Here is a 24,305-nt window from a genome sequence, read left to right as displayed (position 1 = left end):
TGTCTTGCGGCGCCAACACGTGCGGCCGCCGCGCCGGTCCCGGGTCTCGCATCTCGCACTCTCGCATTCACGCGGAGAACGTCGTACCGCGCGCATCCCGCTCCGTCCGCTCGACAGGCACACATCCGTTTTCCAACGGCAGGCAGGCAGGCAGACCTTCGCGCTAACATTCGAAAATCGATAACCACGTGCCAGTGCTCACAAATTGCTCGGTGCGTGCGTACGCGCGTTTGCGAAACAGCCGGTTCCTCGCGATTGGCGGCTCCGCGCGACAACTCTCGTGGGTGCCGCGGGTGTTGGCTATCGATCCCGCCGCCGTCCCGCTTTCCTCGCCGTTCATTGGCTTAGTCGTCGTACTCGTCGTCGTCGCGCCGGGGGCTGCGAGCGGTATACAGTGTTGTGCCTTATAACGTAACATACTTAGAGAATTACCAAGAATTACCATCTGTGATTCCCCGCCCGTCGGAGGTCTCAACGAGAGAGGACGCCCTGCCCTCCCTCGCCCGTTTCTCGTTTGGTGAGTAACAAGTAACAACTGTCCCGCAGCTACTTCTTTTTCTTCCTCTCGTCAATCCTCCGCGCGCCGCGCCGCGCCGCGCCGGTACCGCTGCTTGACGGACGCCGCGGCGCGCAAAGACGCCGGATACGACCTGGTGCACGTGCACGCGCCGCCGAGCCGAGCCGAGCCGGCGAGCGGCGCTCCGTTCCATCTGGTGCGCTCCGATTACAACGACCGGATCTATCATCGCGCGGCGTGATGGGTCACCCCGCGCGCCGCGCCGTGCCGCGCCGGGCGCGCGGATATTCGAGAACAGCGGAGATGAGCTCCCGGGAGAGAACTCTCTCAGCAGCGAGATCGGAGCGAGATGATGACGCACGCGTGCGAAATCAGCGGAATGTGGGACTCCTCTCGCCGATTGATGGATCTCTCGGGACGCACGGCTCCCTCGATTCTCGGCGATGCCGTTGCACGAAAATCGATCCGTCTTTGGTTGAAACCGCGCTGAATAGCGGTCGTTGATGTGCGATAATATAATACTAAGATAAAATTTATTGTCTCGTTCAGCGACTTGTACCGCGGATCTTATTCGCCGGCAGCGATTTCCTGGAACGCTCCACTCGCGCGTAGTACCGATCGTATACCGAAGGTACGAAACGAAGCGTATATTCTTAGCGATAAACCCGCGCTGAAAATAGTATTTATAAGTTTGACGTATTGTGTCCGCGATAAGAACGCTTCACGTGCTCGTCGCATTTGCTCGAATCTCGCGCATTCTACCCGTCCGTCCGATCTATGGTATATATCTCTCCTTTTCTTTCCGGAAATACCAGTTTACCGATTAGCATCGGCGGCGATTACGTAGAATCGCTCGCGCGCGTCGAAAGGTCGGTCGGATCGAAAAGTCGAGTCGGACGACTGCATTGGAAGTGACATTTAGCGCGAATAAGCAATGTTATTTAGAAATAAAATAACGAAGAGAAAAAGAGGAGTAGATGTATGTCTCGTGAGATAGAACGCGGTTGAAAATTTCCGACGAAAAAAAAAATAAAATCGAAGAGAAACGACGCCCAAAGTTGATATCTGGAATCGTTTATCAGCGGACCTTCGAAACGATGATTTATTCGTGGAAGTAAATGGAATAGATATACGTTCGGAAATAATTTTCGAGAGCGTTTTCGATAGCAATATATATATATATATATTTCTGATATATATATATATATATATTTATATATATATATATATATATATCAGTAATATGATACGAGGTGATGCAAATATTAAGTAACAGATTGTTACGTTATCATCCCGTGGATATAAATATCTGATTTAATTAAATCAATAATAATTATAGTGGTTGAAAAATTTAATTTTTACCCGAGGCAACCGAATGTTATGTTCCGAGAAACCAAAACCTTTCTAAAATTTCGCATGCGAATGCCAATTTTTTAATCAACTTCTCATCCTTCAACTATATTTATCTGATCTTTGCACGGATGCCTTTCTCAGAGGAAGTCACGCAGGTTTGTCATTTCATTGACATAAAAAAAGATAAGAAATAAAAATTTCGTTATCTATAGGTAGTAAACGTATAATGCTTGGAATAACTCTCGAGCGATGCGCACGCTTGATGAGAAAGCAGGATAACTGTATCTACATCGTTTAGTATAATTAACGTTTTAGCCCGTTTCGCATCTGAAATAATGCATATACATACGTAATTGTCGATTGTTGTCGATGTCCTTTCGCGATTATCCTTGCGATTATATCCCACGGCACGATCGGCGATTGAATACATCGAGGCATATAATCCTCGCATCGCCCATGCTGTTGCGATGCCGTGTACATAACATCAGTTTTCAGCAGGAGTCTTATCAGACTCAAAGATTACTTACAATTAGTTCCTTACTTATGCATGGATCTTTTTTTCTTATCGGGAATCATTATCTCGCCGTAAAAAGAATCCAATTGTAGTCATAAAAGAGAGGCCAGATTTTAGAGGAAGGAATTTATGCCGCACATGACGCGCTATATACGTGTAACGAGAAATTAATTTCTTCTTCTAATGGTGAGCAAGGCCGATTGGAATTCTCCTGAGCCTCCTTCGCCGTGATTTCTGGACGGTTGCGCGTGTTACATACGCGGGAAGTGGCTCAATTGAACTTCATACTCCGAGATACCCCGCCGCACTCCAAGATAACACTCTCGATTGGTATTCCTTATCTAAAGATTTATTTTTGTCCAACGTAAATATAAAGGATTCAGAAACTTGTAGCTCACACCTAAGAAACGTAACCGTTCGTCGTTGCGTTTATTTGAAAAAGATCGCGCGTAATGGAATTGTAACAAATACGTAAGATAGAAGATTACGAATTGATGCACGTAACGTAACTTCTCGCAATTTCGTGATGTCGTTCGCGTTACCGCGCAACAGTCGCAGCAGCTCCCCTCCTTTTTCTCTCTTTCTCTCCTCTCTCTCTCTCTCTCACACTCTTTTCTCTTCTCTTTCTCGCGAATGGTATACTTAGCCCATAAAGACAGGTCCATTGAACTCGTTAGAACGCACCGCGGCACTGTAATGCAGCTATGCATCATCTCGTAATATAGGACAAAAGGCATTAAACGCAAAACCGGCCGCGGCGGATAATAGACACGCGCGATACCGTATGCCGGCGCTGAGTTCACGGATGCGCACGTGCATGTGTGTTAATCTGTAAGTCGCGTTTGTTTATCTATATCCTCCTTACCGCATCAGCATCCGACGTCCGGTTAGATCTTTTAATGACACTTATATAAACGACTTTCCGACCTGTCTGTTATCGAGCGAGACTTTTGTATATGTATACCTCGTTTCATCTAGACGCGCGCGCGTCTCTTTCTATCCTCCTTCATTTTATTTATATGCCACGAAAGCGCGATATTCCTCTTATCTCTCACTCTTCTCGATCTAATTTTAACCGAAGATCACAAATATAGCCCTGAATTTATTTTCTCTAAATAGCAAGTTTCTATTATAATCTTGAAGGAAGACTTTAATCTTAGCCCAAGGGGGAGATCCGCCACGGATCTCTCGAGATCTCTTTAACGCAATTAAGGTGATTAAACCGCGCGCTATATATTTGCGAATCTCTCGTCAATTTAGCACACGAAGGAGAGATAATTAACAATGTTTGTAATAATATTAGATCACGCGACTACGAGACAATATCTTTGCTTTCAGGTATATACTGACGGTCTTGTGACATTATCAAGGAACGCTGGATCCTCGTGGCGACGGCATGTCGGCGTTTTAATTTCCTTCGTCCTTCATGGGGCGAGTACCATGTTCCTCTAACCGACGACGCTCGCATTATCAGGAAAGCTAAAGGAAACGAAATGAATATCATGGCGTGGAACTACGACGTGGGAACGGGCGACCTCAGGGAATTATGGGATTCCTATCCACTTCCCGAGTCGGTGAGTACGCAACCTTTATGCATATATAAATTGTAGTCTTACAAAAGGGAAGAGATTTGAAGAATTTTCTTGTAAAAGAAAAACGGTACACGATGGTTTCTTAAAATTTTACTTCGAGGATGTTCCAAACACACTGTTATTGTCGTTCGCCGCTCATTAATTTTTATTGCGCCTACATGGCGCGTACATTACACGTTCTCGAGAAAGTGCTCGTCTACGATCTCGAACGCGAGGAAGCTCCGTTGGGATTGTAGGGACGCCTACGTCCTTCTGAGGGCCGCGCGTCCGCAATCCTCCGTCTTATTCGAATATTCGTGTCAAATCCAAAGAAATGGTTGACGTAATACAATCATGATATTATATCACTGGCACACTGAAGTATATATTTTTAAACAGCGATTACCGTTATTTGTGTAGCCTTATCGTCGTGGATGAAAATATATGATCACGTAGTTTACAAGAGATATTTGTTTTACAATGTTATTCTCAGAAGCTTCTTTTTATGTGAAATGTGCAAGAAACGTATGCGCCACGCTTATCAAATTTATCGACTAAATGTCATTGAAAAATACATTTCTGCTTTTTTTTATACGTTCTTCCGTGGTGACAACTACAATATTTGACATTAAAGTATTATATATTTGCAACTTTTTAATTCTCAACCTCCTAATTAGTAATGTTTAGTTAAAATATGATATTGACATTGATTGAAATTGACTGCTTTATGATTTAAAATTTTAAAATAAGGTTTTATCAAAATAAATCGTCTAAAGTCAAAACCCTTTTAAACATGTATTTTTCTCAATCAATCGTTATTTTTTTTTTAACTCACTTAACATCTGTAGTTCAAAGAAAGTACGACAGCTTTTGAATTATGAATAATAATGGTCACATATTCACATATGCATCACGCGTATTGTCATTTGTCATCGCACTTATGGTGACACGGTTGCAACTTGCGCTAATTAAGCCTAAGGAAATGAGGAAACCGACAAATTTACATGATAGCGACGTTGTTGGACGAACACGTCACGGAGCCGATAATTCTTCCATCACTCGGACAATCATCGCGTTCTATTCTTCGACGACTCTCGCGTATATTTATCTAACCATCCTGGCGAACGACGACGGAAACTATTTTTCATCGCTCGTTGCATTCACGACGGTAACAATGGCCCCGCATATGCTCCTTTCATTCTCGCAGCGTGCGTTCCTGTCTTCGATCGGCGCGCAAAATGGGACACGGTCAGGCAATTCCTCGGCCCTTTCACGTCAGAATTTTCTTTCCGCTGCACGCCACGCGAAAGCATCGAATTGCCGACAAATTAATCCTAATCATTAACGCGTCGAGTCTCTACGTCATTACGCCTCGGCTATTTCTCGCCGCAAATAAATGCCAATTCGCATGCAATCGTGTGTTGCTGTTTTACGCTCCGCGTCGCGTCTCAGACGTGTATTTATTATTAGTTATTGTTCCTCTTATCGGCCGCCCGTAGCTTCACATGCTCGCCGAGTAATTTCGCAGGTCCTCGAAGTGGCGACGCCAGCTAACCGGTATTTTTATCGTTTCCTAGAAGGTCGGCGATATATTACACGTTCGATTCCGTTGGGAATAAATTCAATCGTCAATCGCGTGGCAGATATCATCATCTCGGAGACTCTTAATCTCGCATCGATCCGATCATCGTATCTTTCCGTCGGTGGACTTACGCAACAACATCGGGAACGGTAGCAATTATTATTTTTTTCTCCTTTTTCCAAAAATGCATTCGAACGTTATACGCACACTTGGAGTGTCTTGTCACAGTTCGATTGCTCTTCGCAAACATGGATGGAGGGATTAGCGCCACTCGTACGCGCGGATTCGCCGCATTTGTATGCTTGTATTACGGAGAAAGGACATTGTATTTGGGCAGTAAGGCATTATAGTTGGTTTGCGCACCTGTACAAATATCGCATCATTTCTCGTAAATACCCATAAGTACACGTCTTTTGCGAAGAGCCACTCGATTATCGTCCTCCGTATATTCAGCCGTTAATACACCGAACACGAATCGTCTGTAGAAATATATATATATGTATATTTTTTTTGGAGCAACGTTTCTCTTCTGAATGTAAATTTAACGACGCTTTGCGTTTCTCGTCAGAATTATTTCTCGGGGAATTTCCGAAACTATTAATACCTTTGAAATTATCTTCGACGTTATTTTCCTGGTATTCTAATACTTTCGAGATTACATTACTTTCAGTTCAAGAGACGCGGAAAAACACCAACACATTACGGAAAAGTGTCGATAAGATTCAATGGAAATGTTTACTGAATTTCATATTTATGCTAATTTATAATTGAACGGAAAGATACGTAACGTATTTCAACTCAAAATTCAAAATAGCTCCGCAGCTCTATGTATATTCTCACTAAGTAGACAATCGCAGTTCTGTATATACACTAATTACAATTTTATCGATCGCGGCTTGTCACACATATTCGTCGCGAACGTGCTTCCCAGACAATTTACAGACTGGCCGGCCTAGTCCATCTTGGAACGGGACATTTATCGTTGAAAACGTGTGTTTGTTATTTACTTCATTGAGTAACGACGACGCTTTGTTACACTCTCATTATCTACGAAATACGGCTTATATAATTTGCGAGTTGTTTGAAAATAAAAGTCCATGGATCGTATAGTCATAACATAATTTTTTTTAATATTAATGTAAGTACGTGTGCACGCACGTTATTATTTCTCGATCCAATCAAAAGCCTCTAATCGTTTAATATTATAAATATATTTATACGCAAGAGCACATAGATATTTTTTCGCCCTTTTTTCTATCCATCTGCATCCGTGAAACAATATGAAATTTGACGTGCGCATCGAAGATCATTATATATTCATATCGCAACCATTCAACTTGATTTCGTTCGAATTTTCAATGTATTTTCGATTATTTTCGCATAATAACGAGTTATTAATATGCATCGATACGGTGGTCTGGCTTCGGGAAGCATATCGTAATAGAAATTGAAAGGCGAATCGGCGCATGTGCATGTCAGTGCTGTCTCATCATATTTGGGGGTCAGTCCCCTTAGACGGGAATTACGTCAAGCGGCGGACAGCTCATCGCGCGCGTAAATATATGTCTAGCCAATAAAATCGTTTAAGCCAACGGGCGTTTGTAAAAGAAAATCAACGGGAATCCTCGCGTGTTCAAATGCAGCCGAGTATGGTTTTGAAATCATGATCAATGGAATGCCAGGAATTCCGTCCGTTTTCCAACATTAAAGACGCAAGCTCGCCTCAATCGTCATCGAAAATCCGTAATGAATCGTCCTAATTACGACGCTGTCGCTCACGGCAAAATATATTGGTTTCTCGCTTAGCCAACTTTCTTTTCGCTAAAGAAACGGCGACATTGCGCGATTTGCCATCGGCGCAACGAGTGTCGCGATTGATCGTGTTGTCGTTACGTGGAAGCGAACGTAGAAATGCAAACAAAGCGAGTGCTCGCGATGCATCGATAACAATTGAGGCAGATTCTAAAACTCCGTGTAACCGGGAGAACGGACATAGAAATCGATCGTCGCCGTGGAATTTTTCTCGGAAAAGTATGACCCGATACCGATATTTTTTTACTTCGTTTTTTTTTACTTACGATGAAATGTAGCTGCAATTATTCGCTATCTGTCTCGTTATGTTAAAAACACTTGTCTCGATAAACGTTGGTACCTTGACAATGTATGCCGTATTATATCTCGAAGGAAAGCTCGTACACTTTTGAGTTTTAGCTTTTACGATATATGAATTTATTATTTTAGCTTTACTCAAGTTTATTTTTTATTTGTTTGTGTATTTTTGTATTTATTCTGCTACAAAAATTCCAAGTTTCTCGATACCAGTCGCTTAAATAACTCTAACAACTGATTTAAAGAACTTTAAATTCCAATGGCTTCTATAACGAAAATTGAAAATGTAGGGCGAGCAAGATAATCTCGTTACGGCATCCGTAATTGTGTCTAGGCGCTCGTATGTTTCGCATTTTTATCGTGGGCGGCTTTATAGAGCAATTTTCTTCACTCGTTCGTCGTGCTTGCGCAGGTGCTACTGACGCAAGTGTGATAGTAGTCTTCGCGTTACACATTCGAGCCTTATATCGAATTGAATATTTTGCAGCCACTTGTAAACGCGCCGCGCTCGTAACTCCGTTAAAGAAAAAATTGACACAAATTTTTCATCAATACAAAAATTCGTAATAGTAATAAAAATTAAATTTGTCTTACGAAAATGTATTATCATAAATCAAACAAACACCGTGAAAGCATTTTAGAAAACTCAGACAATCGTCACGCTCTGATAGGGAAATTATTCTCCGATATAGCTAATGTTCTAGAAGTCTAGACAAAAGTAAAATCACGGATCTTTCTACTCATTCATAAATTACCGCATTCATAAATTGTAGATTTTTTTTTACTTATTCATAAATTATACACGGCATTAGCGTTTTATTTGGCCGTGGTTTTCTCAGCGTGCCATTAATGTAAAAATTGAATGTCTAAAAGCTCTGCTAATGAAAAAGCTTTCATTTTAATCCGGCCACCCGGAAAAGGAAGCACGATGGACACGTCAGGAAAATACCGCGCGGAAGTAATTTTCCTGCAGTGTAACATATCGATTGTATTTTTGATACGTGCCGTGAAGGAAAATCGTCGACGACACACGTTGTTATCATAAACAAACGGTATTATATTTCCTACCGAAACAGGAAGCGTCTCGACACACTATAATTTCATCTCGATCCTGCTGTCATCATTTTATCGATCACACAATATTATTTTATCACGATGTTGACGTCCTTTCTGACGTCCTTTCAATTACGAGATAACTAAATTAGTTTGGGAGCAAAATATTGTAAAAATAAAAAATAGAAATTAACTTATTCAAATAAGATTATTATAATGATTGATAATTTAGTGTTAATGATAAAATAGATTTTTATTTGAACATAACAAATTGTTATGCGACCGTTGCCTTAAGAACCTCATTGGGTAGTCATTTATTTATCGGATAAGGTGACATACATACAGCAGCAATATAGATTCCGTATCTAATCTAATTAGGGAGAGAAGATAAAAATAGCTATGGTGTCGCAGTGGAACACCCACAATAATCACCATAGCAGTGCCTGCATGAGAAAAGTCGTGGTTGGTTGCCTTCTACTCCAAAACCGGAAGTAAGAATATGTCGAGCTCGCAATACCGGAAACCCAGGCGCGAAGAGTGGGGGAGATAGAATACACAATAGTAATGAGACGCTATTGCGACACTCGTCCCTCCGCATAGCAAACATTATATAAAAATGAGTAACCTCTAGTTACCCGCCAGAGAGAACGCGAAAATGGAAATATTGCAGCGCTCGAGTAACACCCATTTTTTGTACAACTCAAATCCGTTTTCATGACGAATAAATATCTATGTTCTTTTCCCACGTGTCTTCACAAACAAATTCTCGACAACTTCTTTCTCCGCCAAAGAACTTAAGGCTCTCAAGGATTTTACCTGTCAACTGTGTGGAAAGTAGAAAATAATCGCAAGGTGTGATACAGATGAATCATGCGCGTTTTATGATCCGACAGCCGCGCCGTACTCGATACGTGTCACGCATCTTCCTTCTCGAGGAAATCGCAGCACGTCATTAAACTTTTTAAGCATGTCTCGAACGAACCGCGGACTTTCTATCTCGGACAAACATGCCAAAACAGAATTCCCCTCCGACGAGCTTTCCGCCCAGGCGAGCGGAACTCCTCGGACTCTTCGGTTCGCGACATCGTCGCTGAGCGTTCTTGAAGGAAAAAAAAACTTCAATTACCGACGATTGCTCATTTTCTAGCGGCACATTTCCTTATCGCCGAGCGCAGCACGATTCCGAACGACCGTGGCACGAAAATAATTATTGTTTTTCCCGGCTTCCCGTTTGTTTGCAACGCTTCGCTTCACCGTTCGCTTCTTCGTTACGCCGTCGGCTTAACCCATGCCGACGAACGGATAGGAGGAAGGAAAGGATCGGAAGAATTCGCGACGAAATCACCGTAGCGTGACCTTTCGACATCTATATCAAATCCTCCGGCAACGGTGGCCGCGGGCGTTCGACTTAACTGATTGTGAGACGAGAAAGTCCCAAGCGGCTTCTTCGCGCTTTTTTTTTTATTGCATCGATCTCTGAAACAGTTAATTGGAGAGCTGCCGGATAGGATGATCTTCGATATTTTAGATCCGCATCATCGCGCTTACGATTGACGAGCAGGTATATCCTCGTGAATTCTTGGTCGTAACACTTTGACGGATGTAGTATAAAAAAAATGTTATCCCTTCTATTAAAAATGTAATTTTAATTTATAACCGATCGAACGATAATACAATTTTCAATTCCTTGTGCAAGCGAAGAGTAGGGACTGACCGATCCGCAGAGAATGCGATTGTTGAGTTCTTACCGTTTCTGGCGTTCTTATCGTCTGTTCGTGTAACACCGTTAGACGCGGGATTCCACCTTTGTACATGCGTAACCGTAAACTTTTCTTCCGTGCACGCTTGCGCGCGAAGCTATTCTCTCTCTTTCTACAAGCATGCAATGTTACGATGCATTCCGAAGGCATTTCCTTCTACAAGATTTTCTGTTCAGGGAAAAACTCATTTTCTACAAAATCACTGAATCTGATAAAATTAAATATTTTTAAAACAAATACATTTCTTAATAATTTCTAATACACAAGAATATAAATATAATATACAAAATTAATTAATAATAAAACGTAAATAAAATGTTCAATATTTAAAAATTTTAGAAACAGTAAATTATTTCTGTTAAATTAAAAGAAGTTCATTGATGTGAAATCAAATTCTACATTTTTCTTTGCATTGCAATACAGTATAGATAATTTCTGATTTGTTTCTATTGCCAAAGAAATGTCGAAGGTCACTTCCTTTAGCTACCCGCGTGTTTATAGTAGAGAATGTGAAAATAATTTGTAAAAGTACGAATGATAATTTGATATCGTGTACGAGATTGCAACAATATTGAACTCTGTAAACGATTGCGTCATGCGAGCCGAGGATGAGAAATGCAGTTTGGCAGGTTTGCCATATATTTAATCGAATTAAACGTCCTTCGACAACAGGAATGCACGAACACGAATGCAAGCACAGCAGAAAGGGCAGGGCTATCTCGCGTAAGACACATAACGCTGTTAGTATAAAATCAGACGCTCTACGAGAAGATTCTAAAGCGATTTACATCGTTCGGATAAATAATCTCGCAGTTATCGCGCTCAACGTTCACCTACTACTATATATATATATATATTATAGCTGTCACAAGCTGCCATCAGTCAGTCAGTTGAGAGCGCAAACGACTCTCAATCTTCTCGTGGTTACCAACCGACACGGAACCATTATTGTTACTATATCGCGGCGCCTGCGGCTCGTGATTGAACGCAAAAATTCACACGTGCAATCTGTCGCATAAGCTTATAATGATTGAGAAAGGAAGAGCGAGAGTTTTTCATGAAAAAAAAAATATGTTTTGACTGAGCGTGTCAAAAGTAAGGCACGTGAGACGGCAATCATACAATTTGTGATATAGTGAGGAAGAAATTCTGTCGACCTTGAATAATTCGTCGCAATTACAATTGCACATTCATTACAGCACGCGCTGCTTTCGTCTCGGACAACAGACGTTCCCTTATCCGTTCCATTATCAGCAACTGGTCGCATCGGCAACATTTTAACGCAGATCGCAGATAATATCCTAACCAAGATCAGATAACAGTTGAAGGACGAAAAGTGGTTTATACAGAATTTGTATATTCAAGTGTAAAAGTTTAGAAAGGCCTTTAAAATGTAACATTCGATTGCTTCGGATAAAAATTAAATTTTTAAATAAATGTCTCATTCTTGTTGACGGAAAATCGAATATCGATATACGGAAAAGCGACGATGTCGAACTAGTAAGGTGTAAATATCTCGTCCAACATTCTCGCAGCCAGCGATTCGCCGAGGCTGCGTCGCAAAATGGTTTGCATTCTCCTTCTCTCTCGGGAGCTCGTCTGGAAAATTTAACTTGAGAAATCCATTTTAGCTTCTCTACTTATCGGCCAACGTGCAGCTTCTATCAGGAGGAAAGAGATAAAACCGTCGTGATTACGGACCCTCTGGGCGATTAGAGGTTTATTCCGCATGTACCACATACGTTTCTTTTCGTGGGATCCGTAGATAGTTACGCTTCCCAAATGCAGTTTTACAGAGATAAAACATACAGAGAGATTTTGTGAGTTAGTATCGCTGTCGACAAGAGAGGAGCGATGAGAAAGGCCAAGCATTCCTTGAATCTTATTCTTTCACCTCGAAGTCTTATTTTCCTCGATTGTGTTAATCGCCGTCGTTAATCGCTCAGTCAGGATAGATGAGCTTAGAATTCCGGATTGTTAGCATTCTTCTGTCGTAAGGGCATTTCTATGTCTGTGAAGTTGGCTCACTTTTTCAAAATTCGAAAAAATTTATCAGAGTTCTGGGTGTCCCAGCTAGAGTTCTAGAGCTAGTTCTCTATCGATTTTAGAAAGAGTTCCATTCTTCTAGAGTTTTCTTCGGGTTTAATTGTATTCCGGCGCGCGATTTCATCTATGTAGGTCTCGCCGATGTCATCGTCGTACGTTATTTAAGGCGGTGACAATCTATCGTTTCCCGCCGCCTTGTGTGTATGTGAGCAAGCTCGCAACTGTACATTGAATTCGACTCGTAATAGACGATACGTGTTATCAGCATATCCTTGAGGGCGTCTATTATAGAAAAGTTTTGATAAAAATTGCAGAAGATATGAAGGTAATATTCGCTAATGAAAAAGAAAATTCTCAAAATTCCTATATAGAATCTTCTAAAATAAAGTTTCAAAACCGGCTAAAGGACATTTAAAAGATGGAAATCTCTATTTTAGATCATTCTCTGGTCTTTTAAATTTTGTTGAAAATAACAAGCTGCTTTTTTTGTTTTATTTTGACTATATTCCGATATTTATTGTCAGTACCACGGTCTTACATAAAATCTATAGTTTACGTTACGTACATACACTATAGATTTTTAGCATTGACAGCAGCAGTGAATATTGGAACGCAGCCTTTAAATACGGCTCACTATAATCCCTCGTAAAATTATCATTAGCTGTAGTGGATCTTAGCCAGTTGTAGCGAGTTCAGGCCCGTCTTACCTAAATCCGGCGCTCATCTCAATAAGCCTCTCGCATAACCGGTGACGCAAGTGGCCGGTCGGCCAGGCGCGACTTTTTTTCTCTCTCGAAGCGACGCGCATTTATCGGGCGTGTTAAACAGACGCGAGCGATTCGCCCGCAGGTATAACGACGACGATAAAGCGAAACGGTGGCCCGGCGAATCAGCCGTGCTGAATAGTTACGCGCACGGCGATAAGCTCTTATCAGCTGCGCCCGCCATCGCGCGCTGCCTCTCCGACTTTTCCGTCTTCCGTCGCCGCGTCGCGTCGCCTCGCGTCGCCCTTTTCGAAACCCCCTTACAAACTGGACTCCTCGTCTGCATTCGTTTGACCTAATTGATAACAGCATAGATTTGCGCGACACCGTTTCTTTAACTATGTTTTTCCATATACGCACGTGGATGCGTGTCACATCACGAACAGTCGAAACGCGCGCTTTGTTTAAGCTTCGGCATGCAAATACTTCGCTTGTGTTTAGTAGAATATGCCTCAAGCATACCGCGACAAATACAACGTATAAATAGCATAACTATTACCAAGTTTTTTATCGTGCTCTCGAGTAAAGCGCATATTCGCGGGATTTCATATCTTATTTAATAAACATGCACTGCATGAAATAAGCCTAGTGGCAAATTAATAAGATACTGTAGCTTCTAATTATTTGAATTAGTTAATCAAGATACGCTTCGTTCCAGACTATCAATTTTAATGTCACAGATCACGATCGCTAATAAGACTGTTTAGAACAAAGACTCTTAAATTATGATATACTTGATACCCATGTTTTGCTACGGTATGTAGCTACTTTAAATAAAAAACCAAGTCGATATCTCATCGGGCCTAAGAGATATTGAGGAATCCGTGAAAACACATTTTACTTCTTTTCATCTCCTTAGGGGTCGAATTTCTAAAAATCCTTTCTTAGTACCCACTAAGGGTGCTCACGTCATGGAAGGAATATACTCCCCGAATTTCATGTTTCTAGGCTTAAGGTTTTGGGCTGGGCGTTGATGAGTCAGTCGGGACATTTGATTATTATTATTATTATTATTATTATTATTATATATATATATAAAAGAGAGATTATTCCTTTCTACTTTTTCTTACAATTATTTATCTGTTTTATAATTATCGGACGATAATTCATCGACTATCAAATTAAACGAAGCGTTAATGACAAAGTCGAAAACGTTTGACTCAGATAATTTAGGATCGACCAAAGTTCAGCGCTTCGAGTTACGCAAAAGAATATCCGTAAATAAACGATGAAAAGGATGGAACGAAAAAAGAAGGATCGATCACAATATCAGATACTGTATTATATACTGCATTGTAACCGATAGAAGTCAATTAATTTACATCCTCGACATATAATATTCTATAATGAACTATTGATCTGAATACTGTGTGTAATTACCAATTACTGATAGTTAATTAAAAGCGTCCTACAGGCACTTTAACTCAAGAGTTTATAATTATATGAATAATTCTAAATTGCACGCAAGTTTCCTTGCGTGTAATTTGGAGTTCTCGTATATTAATCTAGCCGTATTTCAAATATTGTATTTTACAAGTCACCGTACCTAGAAACGTATTCGAAGTTAAATTGAAAACGATGTTTATATTCAACGGCTGCTTCGAATATCAAAGGAGACGCCTCGGCGATAATTTGCAAATATCTCAAATTCAAATTCCTGGAATATAAAGCGGCCTGAATCTTTCCGCGTTTAATGGTCTAAAGTTTTTAATCGATTTACTCTTTCTGCGTACTTCTTCTCATGTATTTCTGTAACTGGCTGGCACAACAATAATTGAAATTGGCTAACCGCGATTAGGCCTTTTGACTCTATCGCGAGTATCGTATATCGGCCAATAGCCATTCGTTACCTTTATTGGCCTCTCGGATTTGAATACTAATCGATAGAGTGATATATCTCGAGGCCACAGGTATACGCAGAGAATGGCCCGCTAGACTCGATTAGAATTATCGTCATTGATTGCTCTGTTCTTGGGCACAGTGGTACAAAGTAATAGATCTTTTATTCATCGAGCGATAGCTCATATCAAATATTACGTATATATTTAGCACAATAAAGTCTCGTTTGTTTGTGCGTGTTACTGTACGCAATTTCCTATTCTTATTTTATCTTGTAATTAGCACTGTCTTGTTTTATCTTGAAAATTTACGTAACGTCGTCGTCGTCGAGTCATTTTGTATCACGAGTGAGTAAGGTTTGCAAAACCTTGACATTGGTATGCGATGAGCGAGCGGCCAAATCTTCTTCTTTTATTTTTGCCCATAAGAGTATCTTTTATCTTGGGTAGCACTTTTTAGTATCCCTTATCGTATCTGCCGAGCAGAACTACCTGTTGATCCCGGATCACAGACAGACAACATTCTGGCAGGTAAATTATTGTCCCATCTTCCTCGAAGACGAGCGAAAGACCGATGTGTAAATAATTCCGTGCCGTACGTGAGAACACGTTCGAATCCTGCAGGGAAAGACAGTCGTAAATACTTACGGCTGAGCGCCAATGTCGCTTACGAAGTTACTCGGCCCATTCATCGACTTAATAAGATACATTCTTCTGCGAAGGAAAGCTCGTACAACAAGTTCGACGTTGTTGGAATTCGTGCGACGCAAAATTATTTCCTGCAATGACATGCAGAATCTTTTCAAAATAAACAGCTCGGATTTGCGTTATCCGACCTCGTCGCCGTATCTCGACCAGGCTCGTCGACCGTGTCTGAAGCTTTCTAGAGTTTCTCGACTTTCCTGAGAAGGTTCACGGCTACCTGTTAGGAAGGGATCTGGTTTTGAAACGAGTTGTATGGCGGCGGTACACCGCGGGAGAGAGAGACCGTGTCGCCGTCGCCGGCGTCGAGTCGCTCGTCGTCGGGCCATGGTGGGGAATAGACGAAGTGACGGGATGGAACTCGGATGGAACTCGAGGACGTTCACCTTTTTTCGTGACTTCGACGAGGCCGGCAGACGCCGTTGAGATACCCTCCCCTGCCGGCTAGAATCCTGGACGATTGACCTATTCGTCTACAATAGGAGAAGTCCGTCTTCGTGATTGGAAATAGCGATTGCTACAGGCGGCCTAGCACATTTTCGAAGAAGGCGCGAATCCTATTATTTATGTTGCTAAAATATTTTCAAATATAAACTTATACCGTCGAATAATATATACATATAACATAATAGCATAATAAAATTGATCACATATATAAAGAACTATTAAATAGAATATCTTATATTAATTTAAACGCAATACAGCTGAATACGATATAACACACGCTGATAATTAGCTTCAATAAATAGCTGTTTCCAATAGCATTATTACAGTAAAAGTGTCTCATAAATATTATAAATTGTATTTTTATAAAATATTTGATATTCAAGCTTCGAAACGCTCTATCGGTTGATCGGCATCCGAAGTATTTTCTTCTGCATTGAGGCAAGGCGATTAACCAATACATGCTGATAATGAATTCGTATATTGAATCAATTCAAACGCTTTTCCTCATACACGTAAGGGACACCGAGCCGCAAATTCTTGTAAACAATCTGACATTGTCGGAAATTCATCGCAACACACAGAGAGAGAGAGAGAGAGAAAGAGAGAAAGAGAGAGAGAGAGAGAGAGAAATAGGGGGGGGGGGGCAATTCAATCACATAACGGATGGTTTCCTTCACTGTGTAGTAATAGTAAACGTTGGGAAAATATTTGTGTGTTTGCCGCCAGTCTTATTGATATTCCGTACGTTCGGGTTACTATCGCATTAGCGTAATTAGATATTCGGCCGGTGCGTGCCGTTGACCTTCCCACCGGTGTTTTCGCACCGACAGCGCAAATATCTGCGCTGCGAGGCTTAAGCGGTCTCGCGATCGCGAAACGGATCGGATTGTTTTACGGGTGCGATATATGGGATACCGTGCGCATGCATGGACGTTACGCTGATGCGCATAATAAAAAAAAGTCAAGTCGCATTTTTTACGACTGTGTTTTCATCGAGGATTTAATTTATCATGAACTGTTATCGCTTTTTTTATTGGCAATTTACGCTCCTATCCGTCGAGACGATAACGCGACGGGTGTGCATTAGGTGTCGAACGGGATCGTGCCGGACACTGTCGTTTCTTTTGTAACGTTTTACAATTCCCGCGTTGATCGCGAGATTATCGCTTCAGTTACCTCGCACTTGCGCTTGTATTGTCAGTAGGCGCCTGTGTTGAGGCCTTGGCACATAGAAAAAGTTAAGCACAGTAAAACGTTAGTAAGAAAATCAACAGTTTGGATTCGCTATCGCTTACGTTATGCCTTAAGTTCTTGACTGGCTGATTTGCTTACTGCTTAAGTTTTTTTTTTTTTGCGTGCCATGACCCTTACGCTTCAACATAAAGTGCACAGCGGTAATACAAGCACACACGAAAATTCTCGTCCTCAGGTAAATCAGAAAAAAAAAGATGATCGAACGCAACGCTCACGTCTCACGATTCTCGATTCCACGCGTGCGAGCAGCCGATTACAAGTCACGCGTGCTTAACCGGCATAGAAACGGCACGAAATTTTATTTCGCATTACATACACAATACGCTTTTACGGTCCTCGTTCTCATTCATATGTATCGCAGCTTTTGAAACACCGCTCGAACATGCCACTGCAATTCTCTCCGGTGCATTACCCACGAGCGCGTCTCCGTCTCTGTATGCGCCTTCAATGCACCAGCGCACAATTGCTTTTCGACCCGTGCATCGGAGTTTAGTCGTCGAACCAACAAGTGGAAAGGTCAGTTCTGTTAATAACCTGGCATAACTTCGCGGCCGCGCCGCCTTTATCGCGAATTATCAGCGCGTTCGTCTGGTGAAATTTCGTCCGACTATAACGGCGCACGGGTTATTGGAAAGGTCGCGTAGAACTTCAAGTCGCTTTACTTGAGAGATTCTACGAGAACAAAATATTTTTCCCTTTTTCTGCAGGGCGGAGCGTTAGTGCGCGTCCAAATTTAAATTCAGAAAGCGCAAGAAAGTGCAACTAAAACGAACGGACACGCCCCTTATCTTGCCTCAATTAGTTAGCTGCAGTATTAATAGCGCTTGTAATAACGATCGCGCGTAATAACGGGGAGGCGTATAATAATAAATAATCGTTCTTGAGAAAATGAAGAATCGAAGCGATTGCGCGAGAGGCCCCGCGCGATTTCTCGTGGACAGCCTAGCCGGAACGACAAAACGATAATGCCGCGGTAGCGAAATAACTCGTCGCGAAAATTGCTGAGCCCGGACCCCCACTCAGTTCGATCCACTTCCCGTGTTGCGCGCCGCAGTTAGTTAATATCAATCGCTATGTTGCAATTTTGCGGCGGAGAAAATTCAATCGGAATTCCTACCCCCGGAGGAGAGTATCAGAGACGCCGCGGCCCTCCAGCCGGACTGATCTCCATCAGCGGGAATACCGCGCTACTGGAGAAGAATATAGTACCAGTGTAATTGACGATGCAAATCTAATTCACAATTAATTATATGTTTACGTTTAATTTATTAATGACGATATTCTTCCGACCCATGTTATATTGTTTGTATATAAACTCTTGTCAAGACTAATCAATCAGCAAATTCGACATCGAGTTATTAACTTTATTCGCGAACATTGATGAGTTGAATGTACGATAGATACTTAATTTTTTATCTATGTGAAATTATTTTGATCTATGAAAATAATTTAACAAAGAGATCAATTATATATATTTATTTTAAGAATTGATTATTCGATGAGCTGAGAATCAAGCAATTTTTCCCCAAAGCGGATTATTATGCGAATCCGAACGGCAAAGAAATAATGTCGATAAATTTGCCCACAGTAGAATTGCATAATAGTGATAAAAATAGTACGAATGTTGAAAAGGTCATAGTCTTTTATTGTTCCCGTCAGAAGAAATCGCTAAAAGATATGTTACGTCAGTATGAGGAAAAAGTCGCATCTGCTAATATATCATTACACGAAGAAGTTTATTATAATGTTTCACATGAACGATTACAAATATATATGTTCGAAGTTTGCGAAGACGTGCACGGAAAATTCAAACGCAATGGATAAACGATAATGAATGATAAGACGTGTGTATTTAAAGTCGTGGATAGGACGATCGCAAAAAAGGATGCACGTGTATCCTCCGCCGTATATATCTCCAAAAAGACAACGAGAAGGATTGCCCGTTACGGACGTGCTTCCGCCGGAAGTGAGACGTGGAAGGATGGGAGATAAGTGTTGGCCGCGCGATCAGAGCATAACGGAGAGCGATGACGAAGGGCAAAAGGACGAAAAGAAGGAGCGAGAGGAAGATGGAGGGAACAGGAAAAGGAAGAGCGTGACCTTGGCGAATCGAGTTCCGCATTGTTGTAGCCGGCAGATTTTTATGGATGCGAGACATTTCAAAGATCAATAATAAAGCCAGATGCGATTTTAATCAGTTCGGTCGAACGGGAAAACGACATTTTAATTTTACTCGAATAAAACGGTTCTTTTTTCTTACAGACCAAACACGGCAAATTTCTCGGATTTTTTTTTTAATTGTCACTAGTACGCGAAGAATTATAATACTGGGGATGTCGGCCGGTATAATGATAAACCTATGCGAGAAAAATTTATGTAATGGAAAGAAGAGAACAGTAGTGGAAGAAAGCAAAGACGGCTCGTGAGATTTGAGTTTCCGGGTTGTTGGTTACTAATGGTTCCATTGTAACTAATTACCCACTTGCGGGAAATTGCTACATTCCCATCTAAATTAGGGGGACCACGGTGTATAACGAAGAGAAAGAATAGAAAAAACTGAGACAAAGGCAGACGAGAGGATGAATGAAAACAAATGAGAAATAAAAAACAATTTTATAAATTGTCGAACCAATATAAAGTTATTATTTTTAAATTAATCTTTAAAAAATGTTAATAAGCAGCACTGTGCAGAATGCAAGCGTCAGAAATTGCTTCAAACGTAAGTATCCCACGCTTCTTACATCAGAAAATTATCTTCGTTGAGCTGCTACCAATGCGCGTGACATCGAGCAAGCGTACCGTCGCTTAAATCATCGTTCAAATATTCCACAGCCGGATTTGCTTATACAGAGCAAACCGCGCATAACGGGGAAGTTCCGCGGCTAAAGGAAAACCGTGCGTATACACCAACTGTGCGCGAGAGACGGCAGCGAAGCGAGAAGCTGAATAGCTGGTAGCAACAGCTCGTCGTTAGCGCAATACAAAAAGATCTGTCTTGACCTTGGGACCGGGTTCCGCATTGCTGGGTCGCGCCCGGTAGGGCCCGCGAAGATCGCGCAGAAGGAGGCGAAGTCGTTGCTACCGACTACCTTATGGACTCGGGTAACGGCCGACCTTCAACTTGACCGCTCAACTTGAGCGCCCTTCTCCTTCTCGCTTACGTGTGACCGCTCGCGGAACACTCGCGGTATAATTTTAGAAGCACGCGGGGTCCTTGACACCTCGCCGCGACGGGCGGCAACCATTGACAACCGCGGACGCGGACGCGGACGCTGCCCCTCCCGTGTCCATTGACTCGCGTCACGTTACGTTTGCGATGAAATTTCATGTAACGATTGATTTCTGCTCGGCTCGTTCCTCTCCCCTTGCTCGAATCACCGATTGTCAGACTTTAAGGAAACAAGTGTTTCTCGATAACAATACAAAGATAACGTGCCTGTGTCAAGTAGATATCAATTCTTTCGTATCCATAGAATATGCTTTCAAAGTTTGGCGATTTATTCCAAGATATTTTTTATAAAGCATTGTGATTATGTATTCTTCAAAAAATTGATATTTATTTCCAAAGGAAATCTAATAAGATATTAACAAATTAGTTCGTCTACATGTATGTAATTTAAAATTTTATAATAAATAATTTTCCAGTTTTCTACCATCGTTGTGATATGTTACATTTTTTCCATAGAATTCTTTAAAATGTTCAATTATATTTTATCCTAAGAATTAAGAATCTAGTTAAAAAAATATTTGGTTTTATTGTAGATACTCAATCAGGATATCTTAATGAACACCAAAGAGGAGGAATGGGGTAATGCCGTATGTCTGAGGAACAACGTGATACTGAGAGATCGTCTAATGACGGATGCAGCTCTCGGTGGACCACGGCCGATAAAATCCGAGCATAGTTATAGTCTTTTGGCTCCCAGTCCGCCTCCGAGCCCGGCAACGCCAGGAGATAATCCTCATACGCCGAATTCGTGTTCTGGCGCGGTTGGTTCTACAGCGACTACTAGTTCCTCCATCGATTTCGCCAATCTGGATCACAAGTCTCTCGATATCCGCGACAGAATGGATGGTAAGGAAATGACGTATTGTGTGGCAGTCTTCGTCCTTTTGAGAAAAAACAGATAATTTTATCATTCACAAATTCTTCGTCATGTTTTTTCTTTAACAATAATTTCGGAGGAACTGTAGAGATAGAAATTATCACTGAAATATTTTTTTCAGATATGGAAGAAGAATGTTTTCCGGCTATTTCGATAAGTAGCACTTCGAACCGTGTCGAATCGTCATCGTCGTCGCCGCTGACGTCGTCATCTACCTCGAGCGCAATCCTCAAGAGAAACAATCTAGTACCTGAAGATAACGAGTACCCGGAGATCAAGGACGAACCTATCAGCGCGCCAGCAAGTCCCTGCGCGCCTTGTCAACCAAATTGCGATATAGTGGACGATACGAGCGCGATAACAATGGTGTCGCCGCAGAGTCTTCATTTTCCCAAAACCCATCCCTCGCACACGAGTGACAGCGAAGAAGATGACGAGGAGTACTATCAGGTATCTCAACTTAAATCAATATTGCGCCAGGCATCAGATTGTTCTCGAGCGATAAAATACTCTTCGGCATTAGGTTTTATCCAACTGTATATTATCTACATTAGTCTCAACTGCTCGAGAATATAATGCTCGTGGAAAAGGGTACAGTATATAGACTCGCTTGATTTATGAGCAAGAACTAGTGAGATTTATTGTGTTCGAACTACGCGTTGTTATTTGAATATACCGATTCTTCATTAGTTTCTTATCGTCATCGTCGTCACTTACTTCCAGAATATGGAGATTGAGGAGTACGGCATGGTCTGCGAGGGGAAGGAAGCGACCTTGCACGCGTCGAGACAGGGATTGCCGCCGACGCCGCCCAGTAGCATAAGCTCCGACAGCGAGGGTACCGCTTCCGCTTCCTGTTCGCCCGAACGCCGAGATTCCCAGACTTGTACGCAGAATCTCAGAGGCTTGCTGACACCGAGGCTTTACGTCACCAACGGCACTACTCACACTACCAGACAACCCATTCATACGCCTCTGATTTCCTGTCAGCCGGTAAGACACAAAGTCTGAAGAGTTTGATAATTTCTTATGAATCCTTCTCTCATATCCTTATCTAGGTCTATCTTTGCCTGTGTATTTTTAAAATTTTTTAAAATAACTTTAAAGACATTTTTATTGATATTTGGTTCAGTATTCTAAGTTATGATGCATATCCCACGCCCACCTCTACACACCTCATGTTTACATTATCAACATATATAATCGAGTATCGTTAGTCAGTAAGATGACTGAATTTGTATTAATAAATTTGAAGTTCTTTTATGGATGAGTTTCACATGGATAATGTTTTACATTTTATTGCTGTCATATTTATTGACTCAGTATATTAGCGTGACGCACTTATATGTGATTGACATTACAGAAAGGATCTACGGTGTTAATATTGACGGAGGAAGAGAAGAGAACCTTGATAGCCGAAGGATTTTCCGTGCCCACGAAGCTTCCTCTGACGAAACAAGAGGAGAAATCTCTGAAGAAAATACGAAGAAAGATCAAGAACAAGGCATGTACAACAATGTAATCTGGATATTCAAATTCTCTTCAAATGTTATCCAACTTGCGAAATTACGAATGTGACGTGAAAGATGTTGACTTTACATGGTACTTTTTGCAGATATCGGCGCAAGAATCAAGAAGAAAGAAGAAGGAATACATGGAAGATTTAGAAAACCGAGTCACCTTGTTGACAGGCGAGAATTCCTCGTACAGAGAGAGGCTGAATTCTCTAGAAAATATGAATCGCGAGCTAGTAAAGGAGTTAGAACGTCTTCAGAACTTGCTGCAGCTACAACAATCTTAGATATATTCATTTCTATTTAGAATACCCCAAATTTATTTGATATCAAATTTTTATTTTTAAAAAGATTTACAGTAATTGCTCTCCCCAAAAATAATTTTTGATCCGAAGAATACTACACGTTTGCGATAATGTTCACAAAAAATGACTAAGCAATTTAATATTGTTACAAAGTTTGAAAATTATAAAAAGTCCTGAAAAAGATTGTAGATTCTCAAATCTTTCACGGATGCTAATATAGATTTATCTATACTCATCAAATTGTTCTTCCATATATTAATTCCTTTAATTGTTACGAGGTGATAAAAATGGCGTGTTTTTATTGCCAAGTCACAGGTCAGAATTAAAAAGATATATTTTTTTTTAGGGATTAGTGCAATTTCTTTACATTCCTAGAATGTCTTCCTCACATACAAGACACGATGAAGCATTTGTAGTGTTATCGCGATTGAAGGTTTATGAAAGACATCCCGAATGCTGCAACAGCTTTCAATTCTTTCAATAACTAAATATTTTATGCTAATATACTATATGTACATCATCTTTCGTTAAATCAACATATTTTCGCCAGGAGTGCCTTTGCGGATTTATTTCCATTTTTCTTCCAGCATATTGCGAACCAAAAGATATATAGGTGGCTAATTTATTTTCTCGCAATTATATGATACATTTAGTTTGAGTTTTTTTTTACATTTCAATAAGACGAAAATATTTTGAAAATATGGGATTTGGATATTTGATCCACGATATTTACATGTTGTGAAAAGCAGTTGGTTGTTGGTTATTGCCAAACTCGATGCAACGAGGAATTTCAAAAAAACACCTAGATGTAAACGGCCTTTTGATTATTCCATATATTTGTGCTGCAAAAGTAGTTTTAAATCGTTTGGG

General features: G+C 41.1%; 1 protein-coding gene across 1 annotated transcript; it reads left to right on the top strand.

Annotated features, from left to right (window-relative positions):
• LOC112454450 (cyclic AMP response element-binding protein A) lies at positions 1-23,784 on the top strand. The gene is made up of 7 exons (XM_025015847.1): positions 1-517; positions 3,723-3,958; positions 21,273-21,585; positions 21,738-22,066; positions 22,340-22,609; positions 22,980-23,120; positions 23,232-23,784. The coding sequence occupies exons 2-7, from the start codon at positions 3,878-3,880 to the stop codon at positions 23,415-23,417; spliced, it is 1,320 nt and encodes a 439-aa protein (XP_024871615.1). The 5' UTR covers positions 1-517; positions 3,723-3,877; the 3' UTR covers positions 23,418-23,784.
• The last annotated feature ends 521 nt before the right edge of the window (positions 23,785-24,305 follow it).

The sequence above is a fragment of the Temnothorax curvispinosus genome, unplaced genomic scaffold (assembly GCF_003070985.1).
Source record: "Temnothorax curvispinosus isolate PA1 unplaced genomic scaffold, ASM307098v1 QBEX01005075.1, whole genome shotgun sequence".
NCBI classification, from domain to species: domain Eukaryota; kingdom Metazoa; phylum Arthropoda; class Insecta; order Hymenoptera; family Formicidae; genus Temnothorax; species Temnothorax curvispinosus.
The sequence above is the reverse complement of the archived record's forward strand: the minus strand, read 5'-3'. Positions and strand labels throughout refer to the sequence as shown.